General features: G+C 57.3%; 2 protein-coding genes and 1 long non-coding RNA gene across 3 annotated transcripts; 2 read left to right on the forward strand and 1 right to left on the reverse strand.

The window, feature by feature from the left end:
- Positions 1–5,251: 5,251 nt before the first annotated feature.
- PRAP1 (proline rich acidic protein 1) lies at positions 5,252–9,820 on the forward strand. The gene is made up of 4 exons (XM_019814041.3): positions 5,252–5,511; positions 7,905–7,971; positions 8,715–8,767; positions 9,561–9,820. Exons 1-4 carry the CDS (start codon positions 5,504–5,506, stop codon positions 9,772–9,774), a joined length of 342 nt encoding a protein of 113 aa, XP_019669600.1. The 5' UTR covers positions 5,252–5,503; the 3' UTR covers positions 9,775–9,820.
- Positions 9,821–11,099: 1,279 nt separating this feature from the next.
- FUOM (fucose mutarotase) lies at positions 11,100–16,040 on the reverse strand. The gene is made up of 6 exons (XM_003994526.6): positions 15,888–16,040; positions 15,089–15,157; positions 13,569–13,639; positions 13,280–13,378; positions 12,575–12,648; positions 11,100–12,310 (listed from the first exon to the last, which is right to left on the reverse strand). Exons 1-6 carry the CDS (start codon positions 15,970–15,972, stop codon positions 12,244–12,246), a joined length of 465 nt encoding a protein of 154 aa, XP_003994575.2. The 5' UTR covers positions 15,973–16,040; the 3' UTR covers positions 11,100–12,243.
- Positions 16,041–16,867: 827 nt separating this feature from the next.
- Positions 16,868–19,158, forward strand: LOC109492811. Its single transcript, XR_002146797.2, has 2 exons — positions 16,868–17,208; positions 19,045–19,158. It is a non-coding gene; the product is annotated as an uncharacterized LOC109492811 (long non-coding RNA).
- The last annotated feature ends 386 nt before the right edge of the window (positions 19,159–19,544 follow it).

A 19,544-nucleotide genomic window follows, 5' to 3' on the forward strand; every position in this document is an offset into this window, starting at 1 on the left:
CTTTTTGAAACAGAGACAGAACATGAACAGGGGAGGGGCAGAGAGAGAGGGAGACACAGAATCGGAAGCAGGCTCCAGGCTCTGAGCCATCAGCCCAGAGCCCAAGGCGGGGCTCGAACTCACGGACTGTGAGATCGTGATCTGAGCTGAAGTCGGATGCTCAACCGACTGAGCCACCCAGGCGCCCCTCTTTTCTCTTTCTTGATGGTATCTTTGGAAGTGCAAAAGTTTGTAATTTTGGTGAAGTCCAATGTATCCTTTTTTTTTTTTTTTTTTTTTTTTTTGGTACCACGCTTTTGGTGCTATACTTAGGAACTGTTTACCTAACCCAAGGCAATGATAATTTTTTCATTTTTTTCTTCTAGAGGTTTTATAATTGTAGCTTTTACATTTAAGAATGATGTTTTGGGGCGCCTGGGTGGCTCAGTCGGTTAGGCTCTGACTTCGGTTCAGGTCATGATCTCGCAGTTCGTGAGTTCAAGCTGTGCTGACAGCTCGGAGCCTGGAGCCTGCTTCCGAATCTGTGTCTCCCTCTCTCTCGTCCCCTCCCCTGTTCACACACTGTCTGTCTCAAAAATAAACATTTTTTAAAAGTTAAAAAAAAGGAATGATGCATTTTGGGGGCGGCTGGGTGGCTCAGTCGATTGAGCACCCACCTCGGCTCAGGTCAGATCTCATGGTTCATAAATTTGAACCCCGCATTGGGCTTTGTGCTGACAGCTCAGAGCCCCCTTCGGATCCTCTGTCCGCTTCTCTCTCTGCCCACCACCTCCTCATGCTCTCTCTCTCTCTCAAAAATAAATAAAACATTAAAAAAAGGGGGTGTCTGGCTGGCTCAGTAGGTAACGTCCGACTTGGGCTCAGGTCATGATCTCACAGTTCATGTGTTCGAGCCCCACATCGGGCTCTCTGCTGTCAGCTCAGAGCCTGCTTCGGATCCTCTGTTTTCCTCTCTCTCTGTGCCCCTTCCCCTGCTCTGTCTCTCTCTCTCAAAAAAAAATTTTTTTAAGTGATGCATTCTGAGTTAACTTGTGTGTGCAATGTAGGTTACAGGTCTAAGTTCTTTTAGGGTTTTTTTGCATGTGGGTATTTGCTTGTCTTGGTGTCTTTTGTTGAAAACACGAACCTTTCCATATTGAATGTTTCTGACATCTTTGTCAAAAATTAGTTGTCCATATGTGTATGGGCTTACTTCCAGACCCTTAGTTTCATCTCACTGCTCTGTGTACAAACCCGCATGCCTCTGGCGTGTCCTTTATCACTGTGCCATGAGAGCAAGTTTGGACACGGAGGCGGTGTGTGCCTTCCAATGTTGCCCATTCTTTGAGAAAGTTGTTTTGGCTCTTCTGAGTTTCTGCCTTCTCACATAAATTTTAGGATCAACTTGCGGATTTTTGCAAAGAATCCTGCTAGGAATTTGACAAGAATTGCACCAAGTCTGTAGATCAACTTTGGGAAAATGGCCATCTTGACAAAACCGAGTCTCCCAGTCCGTGAACCTGGGACTCCTCTCCGTCCATTTAGAACTGCCGTTTTCTCAGCACTAGTCTTGTGCTGCTTTTGTTAAATTAATCTAAGTGTTTTATTATTTTCAATGCTATCATAAATGAGCTTTTCCCCTAATTTCATTAAAATTGTTCGTTGCTAGTACGTAGAAACAATTGATTTTTGTATATTGATTTTATATCCTGAGATCTTATTAAATTCATTTACTTATTTCTACTAATTTTTTTTTGTATTCCTTAGAACTTTCTAAATACGGAGTCACATCATCTGCAATAGAGACAGCTTTATTTCTCCTTTCCAATTCAAGCATAATTTCCTTCTTCTTGCCGGGTTGTGCTGCTTGAAATTGACAGGACAGGGGCGCCTGGGTGGCTCAGTCTGTTGAGCGTCCGACTTTGGCTCAACTCATGATCTCACAGCTCGTGAGTTCTAGCCCCGCGCCGGGCTCTGTGCTGACAGCTCGGAGCCTGGAACCTGCTTCTGCTTCTATGTCTCCCTCTCTCTCTGCCCCTAACCCACTCGCATTCTGTCTCTGTCTCTCTCAAAAATAAATAAACATTAAAAAAAAAAAAAGGAATCGACAGGACAGCGCTAAAAAATGGTGAGAGTGGACATGTTTGCCTTATTCCTGTTCTTAAGGAGAAAGCCACCCACCGTCTTTCACTGAAATGCGATGTTCACTGTCCGACATCTTCCTAGTTGGAAGTTTTTATCACTTATGGATTTGGATTCTGTCAGATTATTTTTCTGCATCTATTAAAATGACCATGTGTTCTTTGTTCTATCAGTACAGTGTAACATATCAATTGATTTGTGAATATTAAATCAATTTTGCGTTCCTAAAATAAATTCCTTTTTGTGTGTTTTAATATTTTATTAAGAATTTTTGTCAATGTTCATGAGGAATCGTAGTGCCTAGTTTTCCTTGTAACGTCTTCAGCTGCCTGTGGACTCAGGGTGGCGCTAGCCTGGAGCGCTCTCCTCTCCTGCGCGGTCACACCAAAGGGCTGCAGCTCCCTCTGGGACCCCCGCCCGCGGGTCCCTAACGTCTCCAGGAGGAGGTCAGCTGTGGGTCTGATTGCGGGTGCTCTTCTGGGGGTGCTTTTCTCTCGCTGCTTTCTATATATTTTTTTAAATTAAAAAAAAATTTTTTTTTAACGTTTATTTATCTTTGAGACAGAGAAAGACAGAGCATGAATGGGGGAGGGTCAGAGAGAGGGAGACACAGAATCTGAAACAGGCTCCAGGCTCTGAGCTGTCAGCACAGAGCCCGACGTGGGGCTCGAACTCACGGACCGCGAGATCACGACCCGAGCCGAAGTCAGCCGCTTAACCGACTGAGCCACCCAGGCGCCCCTTTAAATTTTTTTTTAACATTTGTTTATTTTTGAGAGACAGAGACAGAGCGTGAGCAGGGGAGGGGCAGTGAAGGAGACACAGAATCTGAAACAGGCTCCAGGCTCCGAGCTGTCAGCACAGAGCCCGATGGGGGGCTCGAACCCACAAACTGCGAGATCATGACCGGAACCGGAGTCGGACACTTGACCTACTGAGCGCCCCAGGTACCCCTCTCTTGCTGTTTTCAAGACTTGCTCAGTCTTTAGATTTCAACAGTTGAGCTGTGTCTTTGTATCCTATTTGGGGCTCACTGAGCTTATTGGATCTACGGTAAATGCATTTCATCAGGTTTGGAATGTTTCTGCCGTCGTGTGTTGAAATATTCTTTCTGCCCCTTTCTCTCCTTCCTCTTCTTCTGGGAATGTATCTGTATGTATATGTACGTCTGGTGTGTATATACATGTGCATGTGTGTGTGTGTCTGCATGTATGCACGCTGCACGTGTGTATGAGATACGTGTGTGTATACATGGTGTGTGCGCGTAGGGTACCCGTGTGCATGTGTGCATGCGTGAACGGTGTGTATGCATGTGCTTGACATTGTGGTCTCACAGGTCTCTGGGATGCTGTTCATTTTTCTCCTTTTTTTGGTCTCTTCAGGTCGGATAATTTCTATTGATCTGTCTTTGACAGTTGATCAGACTTAAAGATATTAAATACTTAAATGTGTCTTCTACTAAACCTTCCAGTGAATTTTTAAGTTTTAGTTATTGTGTTTTTTAATTCCAGAATCTCCACTTGATTCTTTAAAAAATTCGGTTTATTAAAATTACTTAAGACATTTTCATCAAATGTTCCTTTAATTCTTTAAGCCTGGTTTCCACTCATTGTTTTGTCCACTCATCCAGTGTCTGGGTCCATTCAGAGAGACTTTCTGTCACCCCCTTTCCCCTAAATACTGGCCACACATTTCTTGCTTCTTTGCCTTCGGATTTTTGGTTGAAAAATACGTGTTTTGTAAAATTTTTTTTAGTGTTTGTTATTTATTTTTGAGAGACAGAGAGAGACAGAGTACGGGCAGAGAGAGGGAGACACAGAATCCGAAGCAGGCTCCAGGCTCTGAGTTGTCAGCACAGAGCCCGACGAGGGGCTCCAACTCATTAGTCTTGAGATCATGACCTGAGCTGAAGTTGGATGCTTAACCGACTGAGCCACCCAGGTTCCCCCAAAATATGTGTTTTAATTGGCTCATCAGTGTCACACATGTGCCATACTAATGCAAGATATTAATTGTGGGGGAGACATGGGTGAACAGCACAGGCTGTGTGGGGACTCTACTTTCTTAAAAATTTTTTTAACGTTTTATTTATTTTTGAAGGATAAAGAGACAGAGCGTGAGCAGGGGAGGGGCAGATAGAAAGGGAAACACAGAGGGACGCCTGGGTGATAATTTCGAGTTCGAGCCCCGTGTCGGGCTCTGTGCTGACAGCTTGGAGCCTGGAGCCTGCCTCGGACTCTGGGTCTCCCTCTCTGCCCCTCCCCCACTCACATTCTGTCTCTCTCTCTCTCAAAAATAAAGATTAAAAATAAAGACATAATTAAAAAAAAGAAAGGGAGACGCAGAATCCGAAATACGCTCCAGGCTCCAAGCTGTCAGCACAGAGCCCCACACGGGGCTCAAACTCACGAACCGTGAGATCATGACCTGAACTGGAGTCGACGCCCAACCGACTGCACCACCCAGGCGCCCCATGGGACTTGTACTTTCTGTTAGATTTTTCTCTAACCTTAAAATTACTCAAAACGTCAAGTCCATTTGTTTAAAAACAACTGGCTGTCTCAGATTGTATAGGGTAACCACCTTGGATTCTGGTATTTCCTCCGCAGATGGCTGTTGTTGGTTCATTCAGTGATTCCCTTGCACTAAACCTGTGCGCTGCTTCCTTCTGGTGTGTGGCACGGCGCCCCAGGGTCAGGGCGCTGCAGCCCCCTGCGAGGCCGCTGGCGCCCTCCGCTCATACCCAGGGCTCAGCAGCTTGCTGGAGCACCCACTTCTCAATTGCTCCTGTGCCACAGGTCAGGTTCCAGAGCCCTGACGTGGTTGGTTTTAACGGTCCTCACTCTGACTTGTGGGAAGCCCCACCCCTTGTGCGTGTCTTTGGGCAAAGTCAGCTCCGGGGGAGGCCTGTGCCCAGAGTGCCCGTAGGGCTGGGGCGGGGTTTGCTGGGATGCTTTTCCAGCTTCCAGCCAACTAGTCAGCCCAGTTTTGGGTCCATTGCCCCCGGGTCGCGCAGCTCGGGCCTGCAACGTCAGGACATTTTGTTGGTGGGTGGCCAGGCCAGGAGGAGTGGGCAGGAAGACGCAGACTCCAGGGTGGGGGCTGGTGTGGGAGGCGGAGCTGTGTCAGATCTGCCCTGAAGTGGGTGGTGGGAAGGCCACAGGACTGACAGGTCGCAGGGAGCCAGCTGGGCGCACCCAGTCACCGGTGCAGTTGGGAACCCTGGTCTCTGACCTCTGTCCAGACACGCCTACATGGGGGCCATAAAACCCTGAGAAACGTGGGTGGGGAGGCGCGGGCCCAGTGTCTGAGTTACTGTCTACGTGGATCTGGGACTACAGGTCCCCGAGAGCACCCTCTACGCTGAGAAGGGGACTGCGGCATGAGGAGGTAATGCCCAATCCCTCTGAGGCCAGACCTGCCACCCGATCCTGGGGCTCTGCTGTGCAGCCACTCAGGCTGGTTCCAGGGGAGAGGGTCGGGGGCGGGGGGAGGAAGGCTCGGCTCTGTCCTCAGGCCAGTGGTGGCTGCAGCCCCCAGGGTGTCAAGCCCTCCCTCCAGAGCCAGCCGAGATTGTGGCCCATCTGCTGTCTGCGTCCGGGCACCCGATTTGAGGGCCACCCCTGTGAGCACACCTGTCCCTTGGGGTGTCCCCTGACCCAAGAGCCACCCTGGAGGTGGGAGGTAGGAGGCAGCACGTCTGTGACTGCCCAAAAGGGAGGGTTGGGTCAAGAAAAGGAGGCTGGAGGCTGGCAGGGCTGAGGGCAGGGGTCAGATGCTACCCTGAGGGAATGTCAGCCTGGCAGCTGGGTGTGTGCCGGGCCCTGGGGTCAGAGGCTCTGTTGCTCCTGTGGGGGACCCCTTTCTTCCTCCTCTCAGCCAGAGCCCTCCCCTTGCCCTTCTGTTCTGGGGCGGGGTTCTCCTTGGGACCCTAGCTTGAACCTGAGGCCATGCCTCCTTGCAGAGAGGTGGGCCGCTGGGTTAAGGCTGGGGTCCAGAGCTGTCTTCCTGGACAGAGGATGGGGGCCCCAAAGCCAGGACGCCCCATGCTCACCGCTGCCGTCCCCACTCCCTGGACCCCGCCGTGTCCTGTCCTGTGAAGTCCTTTCCCTGACTCAGCTGGACAGCATGGTGGTGGGTGTGGCGCCCAGACACGTAGGCGCAGGCAACCAGTTCAGCCCCTGCCCAGCACTGGAGCTGGCCTCTGCCTGGGGACCCCTGCCCTTTGGCTCCCGAGGTGTGCCTCAGCCCCAAAGTGCTGAGCCACTCGGAGAAGCAAAGGTCTTTGTGGGGATGGAGTCTGGGGCTACAGGGGCAGGCAGCTTGTAGGAAGCCTTGATCTGATGCCCCTGCTGACCCCGAGCTCCCTGGCCCTTCCCAGCCCCGCCCAGCCTGTCACCCCGCCAGCTGCATAGACAGAAGGAAACCTTCCCAGAGCACCAGGAAGAGCCCTGTGTACACACAGCCTGTTAGAAGATAGACTGAGGCATATGAAGCATTTTGAGTTTATTTGAGCAAAATCAGTTAGAATTGGGCGGCGTCCCACCCGGCAGACAGGAAGGCGCTCGACGGGCCGGACGCGATGGAAAACTTAGAGGCGGACGAGCAGGTTACAGTAGCAAAAGGCGGGTTGGTGGGTCGCTCTTTTTCAGGGGACGGTGGGGGCCGATCAGATGACCTACTCGGCGCGGGCCAGGCGGTTCCCGCCTCACTGCTGAAAGGATCCATTTCTGGGGGAGCCTAACCTGTCGTTAGGCCTCGGGTTGGTGACGCGGGGCTTAGCGTGAGCGATTCCAGTCTGGGCCTGTTGTCTTGTTTTTTAACAACACACACACACACACGCTCATAAATGCACAACCCCCACACACACCCCCCCATGTACCACACACCGCACGAACACATCACACCCTCCCACCATCCACATGCACATCCACACACACCATCCACACACACACCACACCCTCCCACCATCCACACACGCACACACACGGGCACACACTCACTGCGCCAGTCTCTCACCCCCTGTTCTCCTGCTCATCTTGGATAAGGCTTCCAGGACCTTTGCTGTTGGGTTCATGGATCACCTGTCCTGCGTGTGTTCCTTTGTGTCTCTTATCTTTGGCCGCTGCTCCTCGGACTCCCTGCTTGGGGCTTGATCCTTGACCTCCTCTGCCCTGGTGGCCATCCTGGCCTCCCTCGGGGTCAGGCTGAATGTGTCCGGGCAGAGTGCCCCATCCCACCTGCCTCCTCCTGGGCTTCCTGCCCAGTACCGGCACCACTGTGCACCCACAGCTCTGACCTGGGGGGGCCTGAGGGAGCCACGGCGCATAGCTTCAGGGGTCCCATGAGCACTGAGCGCTCCCAGAGCCTCGCCCCAAGTCCTAGCTCCCCGGCACCTAAGCAGAGGATGCTGTGAGCGCACACCGCTCCCTGGCCAAGAGGTGCATGTGGTTCCATGTGCAGCCACCAGCACAGAGGCTGGGAGCTGAAGGGTCCACCTGGTGGCCGGGGCCAGTAGCGTGGGGTCCGTCCAGAACATGGGGTGCAGTGGTGCCCGGTCTGAGGGGGCCTGGGGGCAGGTGTGGGCCTGTGGCCATCCCACCTCTTTGTGCCTGTGTGTCCTTGGGCTGTGAGATGGGGAGATAATAAACTACCTGTGAACCTGGCCCCAGGCCTCCCTGGCTGGGACCCACATTGCCAGTGACACCAGGCCACCCACCTGGCTGTCCTGTCTAGAGGAACAGCCCCGGCCTACCTCTCACTCTCCTCTCTGGTCCCTTCAGGCTCCTCCTGGTTGCCAGCCTGGCGGCTCTGCTGCTGGGGGAGGCAGGCTCGGCTTCCAAGCCCCAGGTATGTGTGGGCTGCTCTGCCCAGCCCCTGCCCCATGAGCAAGGAATGTGAAGAAAGGGCACCAAGCTGGCCTTTGACAGAGAAGGCAGGGCATTAATGTGACTGCAGGTCTCTGTGCAGGGTGGCCCTGCGGGCACCGGGAGGGACCCTAAGGATGAGGGGGAGCGTGCCCCTCTGCGGGGTCTGAGAGGCAAGGCTCAGTGATGCCTAAGTGACCCAGGCAGAGGAGGGGCCCTAGGTGACGCTCACTGGCACTGTGACCCCAGGGCACATCCTCTGTCCTGGGCATCGCTGCTCAGATGCGCTCTGTGCTGTGTCTCCCCCCCCCCGCCCCCCCTCCCCCCCCCGCCCCCCTCCCCCCCCGCCTTGGGTCGAGACTACTCAGACTTGCACACCTGGGAAGGTCCAACCCTTCCTGGCAAGTGACAGCTGGTCTCCACAGGGTCACCTGTTTCATACACTCCCCTGGCCTCCACAAGAGGGCTGGGCCAAGAGGAACTGGACTCCTTCCTCCAGCCATCAGCCGGGGATTGGGGGGGGGGGTTCCAGATGCAGCCCCAGGGGTTGTCCTGTCTCTCCAGTAACCACATGGCCTCCATCCATTCCCTGGAGGAGGCGGGGCAGGGGGTGGAGTTGGCAGGTGCGGTCCAAGGGGCCTTGGAGTCATCTCTGTCCAGGTGTCCCCTGACCTTGGACCCCTTGTGGACTGCACGAAGCCCACACCTGTGATCCTTTCCTTCCAGGTCCTCATCAAGACCAAAGGCAAAGTTGGGGCCCCTGAGCAGGACACAGAGGAGTGAGTGTCCCCAGCGACCCTTGTGCTTTTCCCTGCTGTTGCCCCTTCTGGGCCCTGGCCCCAAGCTAAGGGCATTGGTGGATGGAGGGGAAACCCTGCCCAGCACCTTTCAGGAGGAGGCAATGCTCCAGCCAGCATGGGACCCCATGGGATCTGTCAGAAACCGAGCAGAGTACAGGGTCTGCGGGCTCTAGGCTGATCCCCTAGGGTGGCTATCCCCTCACCCCCCAGGGCTGTGGCCTCAGACAGAGCCACTTCTAAGCCATGATTGCTTCCCTGCATCCACACGAGGCAACCTCGGCTGGTTTCTCTCCCGGGGCCACACCTTGCCAGGCCAGAGGATACAGTGCCTGACATCTGACTGGTGGGGACTCCTGCCCAAACTCTCTGGGTCTCCATGGCCCAGGGCTGTGGCCGGGGCAGCATCTGTGTTGGGCCAGGATGTTTTCTCAGGGACACCCTTGGGGACGCTGCAACCTTCTGGGGCCCCCTGCAGCTTAGGCATGTGGCGAGGATGCCTACCCTTCAGGTCTGGGTCCCATGGGGACCGCCTGGTCATAGCTCTTGGGTGGGGAGGGGGAGAGGGATGGCGATGCTTGTCCTGGGCACTGGGGCCCCGGGGCCTCTGGCGAGTGATGGGACAGAGCCACCAGGGACCCTGGTGGGGGAACAGATTCCCACCAGGTCTCATCCCCAGAGCCCCCAGGCTGCTTGTAGGGTGGTGGGCGCCCTCACTGGGGCTGGCTGGCTGCTTCCTGTGGCACCTGCGGACCTGACCCAGCTGTGCTCCTAGGCCCTGGGGCGTCCCTTCTCTGGGAAGGGATGACGAGCTCATGGGGCTGCCCAGCTGGGACCCGGAGCCTGACCGTGATGGCCTGTACCACCCACCGCCCGAGGAGGCCCAGGCTGAGGCAGGGCTCCGTTCTTGGTCACTGCCACCTCACCAGGAGCTTCAGGGGCCAGAGGAGGATCGAGACCACATCTACCACCCCAGGGACGACTCCTGACCCCTGACCCCACCCCAACTGGAAAAATAAACCTTGCAGATGTGGATCCCACGCGTCTTCAGGAACAGTGACCATGGTCCTAGCCTGCTCTGGGAGAAAGGGGCCTGTGTCCTCCTGGGGCCATAGGTTTGTCCTTACACGTTCAGAGGCCCCCGAGGCTCCCCCAACCCAGCACCCAGGCTCCTGGAACGATCTCCTCTCAGGCCTCCTCCTTGTATGTTGGGATAGGGCCAAGGGCATGGCAGAGGTCAGCAGTTGGGACCAGTCAGCCCCCCACAGGTGGGCCCTGGAGAACATGAGGGAGGACAGATGAGGGGAGCAGGGCTTGGGCCCAGACCCCAGGGCTCCTCCTCTGCACGCCTGCCTGACGCTGTGTGAGGTGCCCAGCCCCCCAGCACGGCCCGACGTGGCAGCCACAGGGACAGGCTCACTAGTTATTTCACACGACGAATATGCGCCGTTTGTGCGTGCAGTTTCTGTGTGGTGATCATGCCCCTGCAGTGAGAGGGAAGCATTCAGTGCCCTCTGCCCCCAGCCTGAGCCGCCCCAGTGGTTGAGACAGAAGGAAGCGCCAGGCAGAGGCCACCAAGCTCTCAATTCCGAGGCACCCGGCTGCTCTGGGGATGATGGGCTTGTCCAAGGTGACCTCACAAGCCCCAGAGCTCCCTGTGTCCTTCCGTGGGTCCTAAGTGCCTCTGAGGACTTGAATGGTGGCCTTCATCCTGATGCTCTGCCTGGCGGCTCACGTCTCACCGCCTGGCATCGTCATCCCCATGTTACCACTGAGAAGACCCCACACTGGATAGCGACCTGTTCAAGGTCCTGCCCTAACAGGACAGAGTGAGTTTCAGCCTCACCTCTGTGCACCTTGCATGGGTCTGGGTCACCCCAGACCCACGTGTGTGTGTGTGTGTGTGTGTGTGTGTGGTGGCGGGGGGGGGGGGGGCCCAGAAGTGAATCCTGCATGGCATACAGGAGGGTTCACAGTCCCTCAGGTCCCTCCCCTGCCAGGTCGGGGACAGCCATCTCCAAGCAGCTTGGGTGTGGGCAGTTGGGGACTGGTGCCCAGCTCAGATCCCAGGTCAGTGGTGGCCACAGCCCCAGGCAGCCCAGGGTGGCGTTTGTGGCCAAATCTCTCTCCAGCACTACTGGAGCCAAGGTTCCTCACGGGCATTTCCTCCAACCCAGAGGCACAGCCATGTGGCTGAGGGCACCAGGAGGCGGGTGAGCTGGGGATTTGGGAGCGTGCAGTTGAGGTGTGCAAGCCTCAGGACAGGAGACACTGGCAGAGGCAAGAGGCCTGTCAAGAGTGGATAATATCCCAGGGCATTTGACTGTACACTTTACATGTGTACAATTTACTCTGTCAGTTAAGTCTCAATAAAGCTGTTTAAAGAAAAGCCTTCGTGTGGCTAGAAGTGGCCGTGGGGTCAGGGGTCTGAGGTTAAGCCCTGGCAGTAACTGGCCCAGAGCAGGGTCCCTTCAGGTAGAGCCTCAGATCTGCAGCCCGGTGGGCTTGCCTGCCCTCTGGATTCTCCTCGACATGTGGACACCAGCTCCTGGTCGTAAGCAGGGACCCTTCCCCAGCCTCTGAGGCCGGAGGGCCCCTGGTCATGCCAATTCCTGCACACACATGGCTGAAAGAGGTCTGGAGGGAAAGGAGAGGGTTTGGGGAGACCCTGGGGTCCAGGGCAGTGGTGGCAGGATGCCTCCCACCCCGAGGCCCAACCCAAGCCTCATGCTGAAGCCACGACAGCCTCCTCCTCCACGTTGCTTCGGGCCGGCTGGCCCTTTGCCTGCTGGGCCAGGGGCGTTCTCCTGTCCTTTACCCCTCACCCGCCCACTTCCCAGGATGGTTCAGGCTGCTGCGTATTCAGTAGGCACTCAACCACTGGAGACAGAGAACAGAGAACAACAGACGTGCCCCACCCCCCCCACCCCCGCCACCACTTCCCGGAGCATCCAGACCAGGTGCTGACACCTGCCCGCCTGGTCCTCTCCAGGGCCACCCACATGTCTCCCCACTCAGGGCCACCTGGGCAGCGGCTCCACCCACCTCCAGGCCTCTTGCATAGTCACGGCCCCCCACACAGTCTCCACTCCACCTGTGTGAGCTCTTGTCTCAAACTACAGGGGGGACGGAGGCCTCACCTCCCACCTGAGGAGGCAGCAAAGGCGACGGAGGGATGGGCACTCCACGGAGCCAATGGCTTCCCTGGTGCTTAGAACCAAACAAGTCTTTGTGAGGGTGGGGCTGTTGTTGAGGCCTCTGGACACTGACAAACCACTACGGTTTCTGACATTTTCATAAATTGGGTGCATCCCAGTCCCAGGCCCCTCCCAGGACTGGCCTGGCCCCCCGGGGCTCCCGGTTGGCTGCAGTCTGGGTGCTCCAGAGCGGGGCCAGCTCGTCTGTCGTCTGGCTCAGAGATCCAGATTTCCTCCTGGGCCCTGTGGTCTTCGCCAGGCCTAGCAGAGGGCGTCGGGGGCCAGCACCCCCTTCTTGAGGATGAGGTTTCCGTAGAGGGCTGTCTCCCTGCATAAGGAAGTGAGCTGAGCACCAGGCTGGGGCCCGCTGTTCTGCCACCCACCTGGCCCACCTTCACCCCAGGCGCTAGACTAATCCAGGGACCGGTCATCAGGCAAATCCCTTGGCAGTCATATTCCCAGTGGGGCATCCAGTCTCAGTCAGGGCAGGGCTGAGCAGAGGGTAGGGGGGGCTCTGGAGTGGGGAGGAGGGCCCAGCATGGCCCAGACCCAGCAGGACCAGCAGGACCCCATGGGCCTGGCCAGAACTCACCCAGTTGCTACAACAGCAAAAGCCTTCTTGGCCCGCGCATAAAACTCAAACCTCTCTATCTTCGCCAGGGTGTCCTGGAAGGCAAAATGTCATGGTCGAGGGACCTTGCTCAGAAACCCTCAAGGGCCCAAGCAGGTAGCAGGGGCATGAGGTCACATGGCTGCTCTGAGGTTCATTTCTCTGGCTCTCCTTGCTGGGGTCCCAAGGATGCTTGGCCTCTGAGCTGTGAGGGCTGGACGGGCAGGAGCATGGGGGGCTGTGGTGGCCACCTGCCTGGGGCCCTTGTGTCCCTTGGAGCTGGCCTGAGGGCAGGAGGGTGCCTGCCCAGGACAGAAGCCCCAAGCATCCTCTCCTCAGGTGGGTCCTGCCCAACACACCTGCCAGCGGGTGGTCCTTGGAGGACAAGCCCACCCCCTCACAATGTGGGGGTGACACACGGCATTGGCCAGGCCTCTGACCACAAGACAGGGGCCGGGGCACCCCACTTCCCCCTGGCTCCGCTCAGACAGGCTGGCATGGGGGAGGGACCCTAGGCGAAGCCAGGTCAGGATCCTGAGGCAGGGCACAGCCACATCCCCAGGGTCACTCTTCTGTGGAGGGAAGGCAAGTGCTGAGACAACTGTAGCATGGAATTTGGGGCCTCGGTCTTGTGCTCCTCCTGGCCTCCAAGGAGGTGAAGCTTTCCTGGTGGGGCCGCAGTCTCACCGTGCAGCCAGCCCCGGACAGGATGGACTGGTAGCTCCTCCACACTGGGGTCTGAAGGCCCTTCGTCCTGTCGCTGGGCACCAGGTCCATGACAGCAGCCTAGGCACAGAGGGGTCAGCTTCGCGGTCTGTCTGGTTGCCCTGGGTGCTACCAGGCCCCCACACTGGGTGACAGTTCAGGGGTCCTCCATTCAGGGTCAGAGCCCTTTGGGGACACATTCCTCCCCACTCAAGGCAAGTGGGCCCCCTGAGATCTGACAAAGAAGAAAGCAAGTGGAAAAGGCACTCACCGGGCTCTCTACGTAGGTGTCCAGGGGCAGCAGCTTCAGCACGGCCTCCAGGAGCTGCGGGATGCCCAGGCCTGAGGGCACAGTGCCAGCCTGAGACTCCAGCCCTCTCCCACCTGGCTGCCGATGGTGCCACCTGCCCTGTTGGCCTGTCCACACCGTTCCCCCTGGGCCTCACTCAGCTGGCCAGCAAGAATGCACTTGGGCCCAGGACAGAGAAGGCCCTGCAGGCACGTGCTGCCCGCCTGGGGACACTTATTGGGGCCACACTGGCATCTCCCCGCCCTGTGACCATCCTGGCTCTGGGCCTGCCCTGCCCGTCCCCCTTCACTGCACTACACAGGTTATTGGTGGTGACCTCAAAGTCATCTATCAGGAAGGGCACCTGGGCCACTTCCCTGAGCCCAGAAGTCCCCTGACATGACCCCTGGGTTGCCACTCTTATCCTGTGGTGAGCACAGTGGGGCCTGGGAAGAGGCTGTGCCCACGGCCCCAGTTCTCCCGTAGAATTGGGTCCTGATGGTTAAAGAACTCGTGCGCGTCGTACAAAACTGGGAAATACAGAAACTGCTGGTGAGAAACCCCGAGAGCACTTCCTTTTGCCGTCTTCTCTGCTCTTCTTGGTGGCTGACTTGTCTGCAAGCCTGGCTCCGACCCCTAACTGCTAGTTTCCACTAACACGCAGGGTGTGTGCGTCGCTTGGAGGCTTGGCTGCTCCTTGCCTCCCAGCATTTGGCCTTTCCCACGGCCCATCCTCCTTGGGTCATCTGGCTCATGGTGTAAACTGAGGCACAGCTGGCTCATCTCTGTCAGCAGGGAGTGGAAGCCAAGGCCACTGGGTCTGGAGCTGGCAGCCCACTGAACATGCCTCAGACCACTGGCCTGCGTTGTCCGGGGCGGGGCGGGGGAGGGGTTAGCCCACATTTCACGTCTCTGTGCCTCAGTGACCTCGCCTCTCCACGGAGAGTCATGTCCCCCTCACGGCATCGCCGAGGGCGGGGAAACAGCCATGCCCAGTTTGAGCCCAGTGCCAGCCCAGGTAGGACAGGACGCTGCTGCTCTTATCCCCCCTGCCCAGACCTTACTCTCGGTACAACTCTGCTATCTCTATCACCTTGGGGATCTGGTTCCAGGACTCTCCAAGTCAAGCCTCCTGCCCACCCCTTAGGGTCAGAGGGTCTTAGAAACAGAGCACGTGGGCACCTGGAGCCCGTGAGGCCAGGCCACTAGTACTGGGATTTCTAGTGAACACCCGACCTGGGTGTACTAGTGCTCAGCCAGCCGATGAGGCTCTGGGCCTCAGTTTCCCCACTTGCATGAAGTTACCAAGTGGTGTCTTAGATGGAGCAGGAGACCCAGGGTCATCTCTGGGGTTGGGGTTGAAGAGGGTCCTGGTACCGGGATTTCCTGGCTCACTGGTGGGTGCTTGGGGAATGAGTGGGGATGGGGACAGAGCTGCCACACTTGGGGAGCCCAGAGCAGGGACGACTGCCCATCCACCCTGTCAGAGGTGGCCAACTCACCGTCGGCACGGATCTCCTCTGGGCCACACCTGCATATGGAGGAGGTGGGGAAGTTCACGTCTGCAAAAACTGAACAGCCATCCAACCTGATTAGACATCCCTTGGTGGGTCCTTGGGTCTGCGCAGCCCATCTTCCAACTTCGTGGGTGGGCGCAGACCTCGGGTCACAGGCTCACTGCCCTCTCCGACCCCTCCCATCAGAGGTGGGGGGAGGGGACAGGGAGTTTCCCAGTGGTGTAGAAACTGCAGGTGTTTCCAGGACGAGGGCGGATTTTGGACCCGCGGCCTCCACCCAGCAGGGGCGCCCCGTCCTGAGAAGCTGCCCCCGTCCGAGGCCCACGGCCCCAGGAAAAGATAAAGCGCCGCAAACAAATTGGTGTGACCCTTCGGGGGCCGTCTGGGAAGGGGTCTGGAGACAGCACACCGGGCCTGAGGCCAGAGCTGGGAACTTGGCCGCCCCCCCCACCCCCAAAAGCCAGGCTGATGGAGGGGCCGGGCCTCCCGGACACAGCCCTGCCTGGAGCAAGGGTCGCTGTCCTCGTGACCTTCTGGGACCAACCAAAGTCGGGGCAGGGGCTTGGGCCACCGCCTGGGCCTCAGTTTCCTAAAGGACGCGGGACGGGGAAGGAGGGAGTGTCCTACTGGGAAGTCGGATGGGGCGGCCCATGCAATGCCCCCACCACCCTTCCCTGGAAGCGGGAGTCGTCGTCTCCTGGCCGGGCCACAGCCTGGGCCGGGCCACCTGCCCGGCTTCTTCCAAGGGTGGGGGCCCCCGAGGCCCTGTCCCCGCCGCGCTCACCGATCTCGTCTCCGTGCCCCATCCGCGCCAGGGCGTAGAGCAGCTCGGGGGACAGCAGCGCCGGGACGCCCTTCAGCACCACCATGCTCGCGGTGTCTGGAGCGGGGGGCGGGGCCTCGACGGAAGGGGCGGGGCCTGGAGCGGAGCAGGCGGGGCCTCGACGGAAGGGGCGGGACCGTGCGAGGCGTACCTGGGGCTGGAAGCTCAGAGCCGCGCTGGCTGACCCTGGGTAGGGGTGGTGACAACCCGCCCAGCCCCACAGGCGTCTTCCTGGGCCTCGCGTTCCCCGCCACGTCCAAGACCCAGGCGTCGTGTGTTTGTGGTCCGAGCTCTCCGCTGCCGCCCCTCGCGGCCTCCAGGCCAGGCTGAGCCCCCCAGTCACACCCCAGACCGCCGGGTCTCTGGTGTCGCTGAGTGGGGAAGGGCGGGTGACCAGACCTGTCAGACTTCTTTAACCAACATTCTTCCTTCAGGACACCCGCCGGCCTGCCCTGGGGTGGGGGAACCCTGGAGGGCAGGCAGCTGTGGCCTCTGGGCTAAGTGGGTGTGCTAGGAGCACCCCATTGGCGTTTTCCACCCTGTCCCCCAAGTGTCAGCCTGCTGACACCCCTCAGGTAACTGACTGGGGTATAGCGCCCCATCCCAGGACAGCAGTGCCCTGACCTGCCAGCTTTCCTCAAGACTGGATCTTCCCACCCCCACCTTCCCAAGATGGGGTGTCCAGACTGGGGGGGGGGTGTGCTGGATCCACAGCTCCTTCTGGTAAACAGAGGGAGCACCTTGCCTTCAGCTGGCCAGAGTCCCCTGCCTGCTGACCCTTGTCCCTGCCACTTGGAATCTGGATGCTGGGCTCCATCCTTAAGAGCCAGGATCACCAACCATCTCAGGGTGTCACCACCTCCTGTACACTCCTTGCTGGAAGATGCCCACTTCCACAGCAGGGCACCCCACAGCCTGTCTGTGTCCAGGGCTCTGTCAGGTTCTGGGGCCTGATCCTGGTAGCCGGTAGCTAACTGTCATCCCACAGTGCCATGGGCACATCTCCACTGAAAGACGGGGTTTATTCCCTTCCCTTGAACCAGGTGGACCTTGGTAACTGCTTTGACCCATAGAATATGCTGGAAATGGTGCTGTCTGGCTTCTGAGGTTAGGTCATAAAAGGCAGCACGGCTTCCTCCTGATTCTATCCTCAGAACACTTGTCCAGGGAACCCAGTCACCATATTGGCAGGAAGCCCAGGACACACGGAGAACCTCCTTGTGGATATGTTGGTCCTTGCCTCCAGCTAGGCGCCGCTGATGCAGCACCAACCACCAGAAGAGTGAGTGAGTGGTCAGGAGGCCCCAGCTTAGGCCCCAGACACAGTGGGATAAAGACAAGCTGACCCATACAGACTGTGAGAACGGCTAGTGATTGCTGCCCTAAGCCACTAAGTTTAGGGGTAATTTGTTACACAGCTCTAGCTGGCTGATGCAGGTGGCTCCTGGGCCCTGCTAAGATGGACACCAAGAGCTCCACCAACACTGTCGTTGGCCTTCAATCTGTGTCTACTCTCTTCCCATCTGCGCCCACACTCAGGCTGGAGGGCAGACAGCAGAGCAGATGTGCACACGTGTGCTGGCCTGGTCGTACCCCACGTAAAGACCCACCACCGAACCTCACTGCCCAGTGTGCAGATGGGGATCCTGTTCAGCTCCAGCCGGCCCTTAGCCCCAGGGCCTCACCTCACAGTGCGGCCCTGCTCACCTGCCCAGTGGGAGACGGCCTGACCCAGAGCCGTGGGCAGGCTCTCTCCTTCTGAAGCCCACCTTCTTCCGCTTCACTGCCACATGGACTCAGGGTTGTGTGGTCCGTGCTATTGTCATGACCCCCAGCCCTGTGGTTCTGGGAATGCTGGGAGGCCTGGCTTCTCCTGGGAAGGTTCTGTACATGAAAGACAACAAAGCCATAGCAAAAAAAAAAAAAAAAAAAAAAGAAAGAAAGAAAGAAAGAAAAGAAAAGAAAGAAAGAAAGAAAAGAAAGAAAGAAAGAAAGAAAGAAAGAAAGAAAGAAAGAAAGAAAGAAAGAAAGAAAGAAAGAAAGAAAAGATGTCTCTGTGTTTTCCTGCTGGGCCCTGGGGTGCTTGGCTGGTTGAGGAGACAGTTGGAAACCAGCCTGGCATCTGGCAGGGCCAGGAACGCAGGGCCCTGGGCTGCCCGGTTGGGCAGGGTGAAGGCAGGAGCCGCCAGGGGCTGGAAGAGGGAGGGGGGGAGGGGGGGCGGGGGGCAGGGGAAGGCCAGCAGGGCCTGTACCCGGGCCATCCGAGTGGCTGCCTCCACTCTGGGTGAGGGTTGTGCCTGAGCAGTTTGAACTCCAAAATGGAAGTGTGCAAACATGAGGGGAGGAGCCAATCTGGTACAGAGAGATAAGTAAGGCAAGGTTTCAGCTTCAAAACAAATCAAAATCCCAAACAATATGGGGCCAGAAGTCCATTAAGTCCAAGGGAGTGGGAGCTTCGCCTCGGGGTTTGTGGTCCCCGGGCAGTGTCCTGCTCAGGGCTGCCAGCGATGCTGTCACTCACGGCAAAGCCTGTGGCCGCGTGCTAGCCTCCCTGCAGCTCAGCCCAGAGCCCCCAAGCCAGCTCTCACTCCACCAGGCCTAGGGGGTGGGCTCCTGTCTCTGCCAAGTTCTGGAGCCCAAATAACCCTGTGGATACAGACATGTGAGGCACACGGAGACTCTGACGTGCATGTTCAATGTTTAACAATTTCTTGGCTTCTGGCTGCACACGGCTAAGACAGGGTGTGAAGACAAGTCTCAGATGGGCCCCTCAAAACTGGCTCCTCAGGAGGCTCCTGGGTGGTTCAATCAGTTAAGCGTCCAACTTTGGCTCAGGTTATGATCTCACGGTTTGTGAGTTCGAGCTCTGCGTTGGGCTCTGCGCTGACAGCTCGGAGCCTGGAGCCTGGAGCCTAGAGCCTGGAGCCTGCTTTGGATTCTGTGTCTCCCTCTCTCTCTGACCTTCCCCTGCTCTCTCTCTCTAAAATAAATAAACATTAAAAAAAAAAAGAAAAACCCCAGCTCCTCACAATCCTGGGGCACATTGCTCGATCAAATTACAGAGGCTGCTGCCTCATGCCTGTGAAAAATTAAACAAATGGATTTCTCCAACTTTCAGGTTTCTTTCCTCGGACACCTCTGCTTGTTCATTCTAGAATCTGCGATAGGTGTTATGCCATCCAGCACAAACCCTCAGTTATGCATTCAGCTTTAATAAATGAGTATTTCCACATCTATTGCCTGAAGAATGCCCAGCTTTCTGGTGACCTGCCCAGAGAGCCTGTTCGGTGCGGCCCGAATCCCATTCCCTTGTACCTACTTCTGCCCATGTCACACGGTCTGAGACCAAGGCTTATCTGTAAAGAACATCACCCTGCCTTCTGTCTGCACTCTCAGCCCCGGGGAGCGGGGGAACTCCCGCCTGCCTCTCAACACCTCCCTTCTGGAGCCTGCTCCAAACTCACTGATTTCTGACCACGAAGCACAGGAGAACAGACAGGTCCTGGGTGAAGCCCGCAGCGCTAATACCTGCAGGGCAAACGGTCTGCATAGGATCAGAATTCCTGTTGTGGCCCAGTGCCCGGCTCTGCTGCACAAATGTAACCAAAACACAAGAGC

Source organism: Felis catus, chromosome D2 (assembly GCF_018350175.1).
Source record: "Felis catus isolate Fca126 chromosome D2, F.catus_Fca126_mat1.0, whole genome shotgun sequence".
Lineage (NCBI taxonomy): Eukaryota > Metazoa > Chordata > Mammalia > Carnivora > Felidae > Felis > Felis catus.

Excerpts from the sequence above, each read along its gene's own strand:
- FUOM (XM_003994526.6), bottom strand. The coding sequence starts at position 15,972 with ATGGTGGTGCTGAAGGGCGTCCCGGCGCTGCTGTCCCCCGAGCTGCTC. Across the intron at positions 12,649-13,279 it reads TGTCCGGGGCTGGCTGCACG|GACACCCTGGCGAAGATAGA; the intron begins GTGAGACTGCGG and ends TTTGCCTTCCAG. Across the intron at positions 12,311-12,574 it reads TTTGCTGTTGTAGCAACTGG|GGAGACAGCCCTCTACGGAA; the intron begins GTGAGTTCTGGC and ends TTCCTTATGCAG.
- PRAP1 (XM_019814041.3), top strand. Across the intron at positions 7,972-8,714 it reads GCTCGGCTTCCAAGCCCCAG|GTCCTCATCAAGACCAAAGG; the intron begins GTATGTGTGGGC and ends CTTTCCTTCCAG. Across the intron at positions 8,768-9,560 it reads CCTGAGCAGGACACAGAGGA|GCCCTGGGGCGTCCCTTCTC; the intron begins GTGAGTGTCCCC and ends CTGTGCTCCTAG.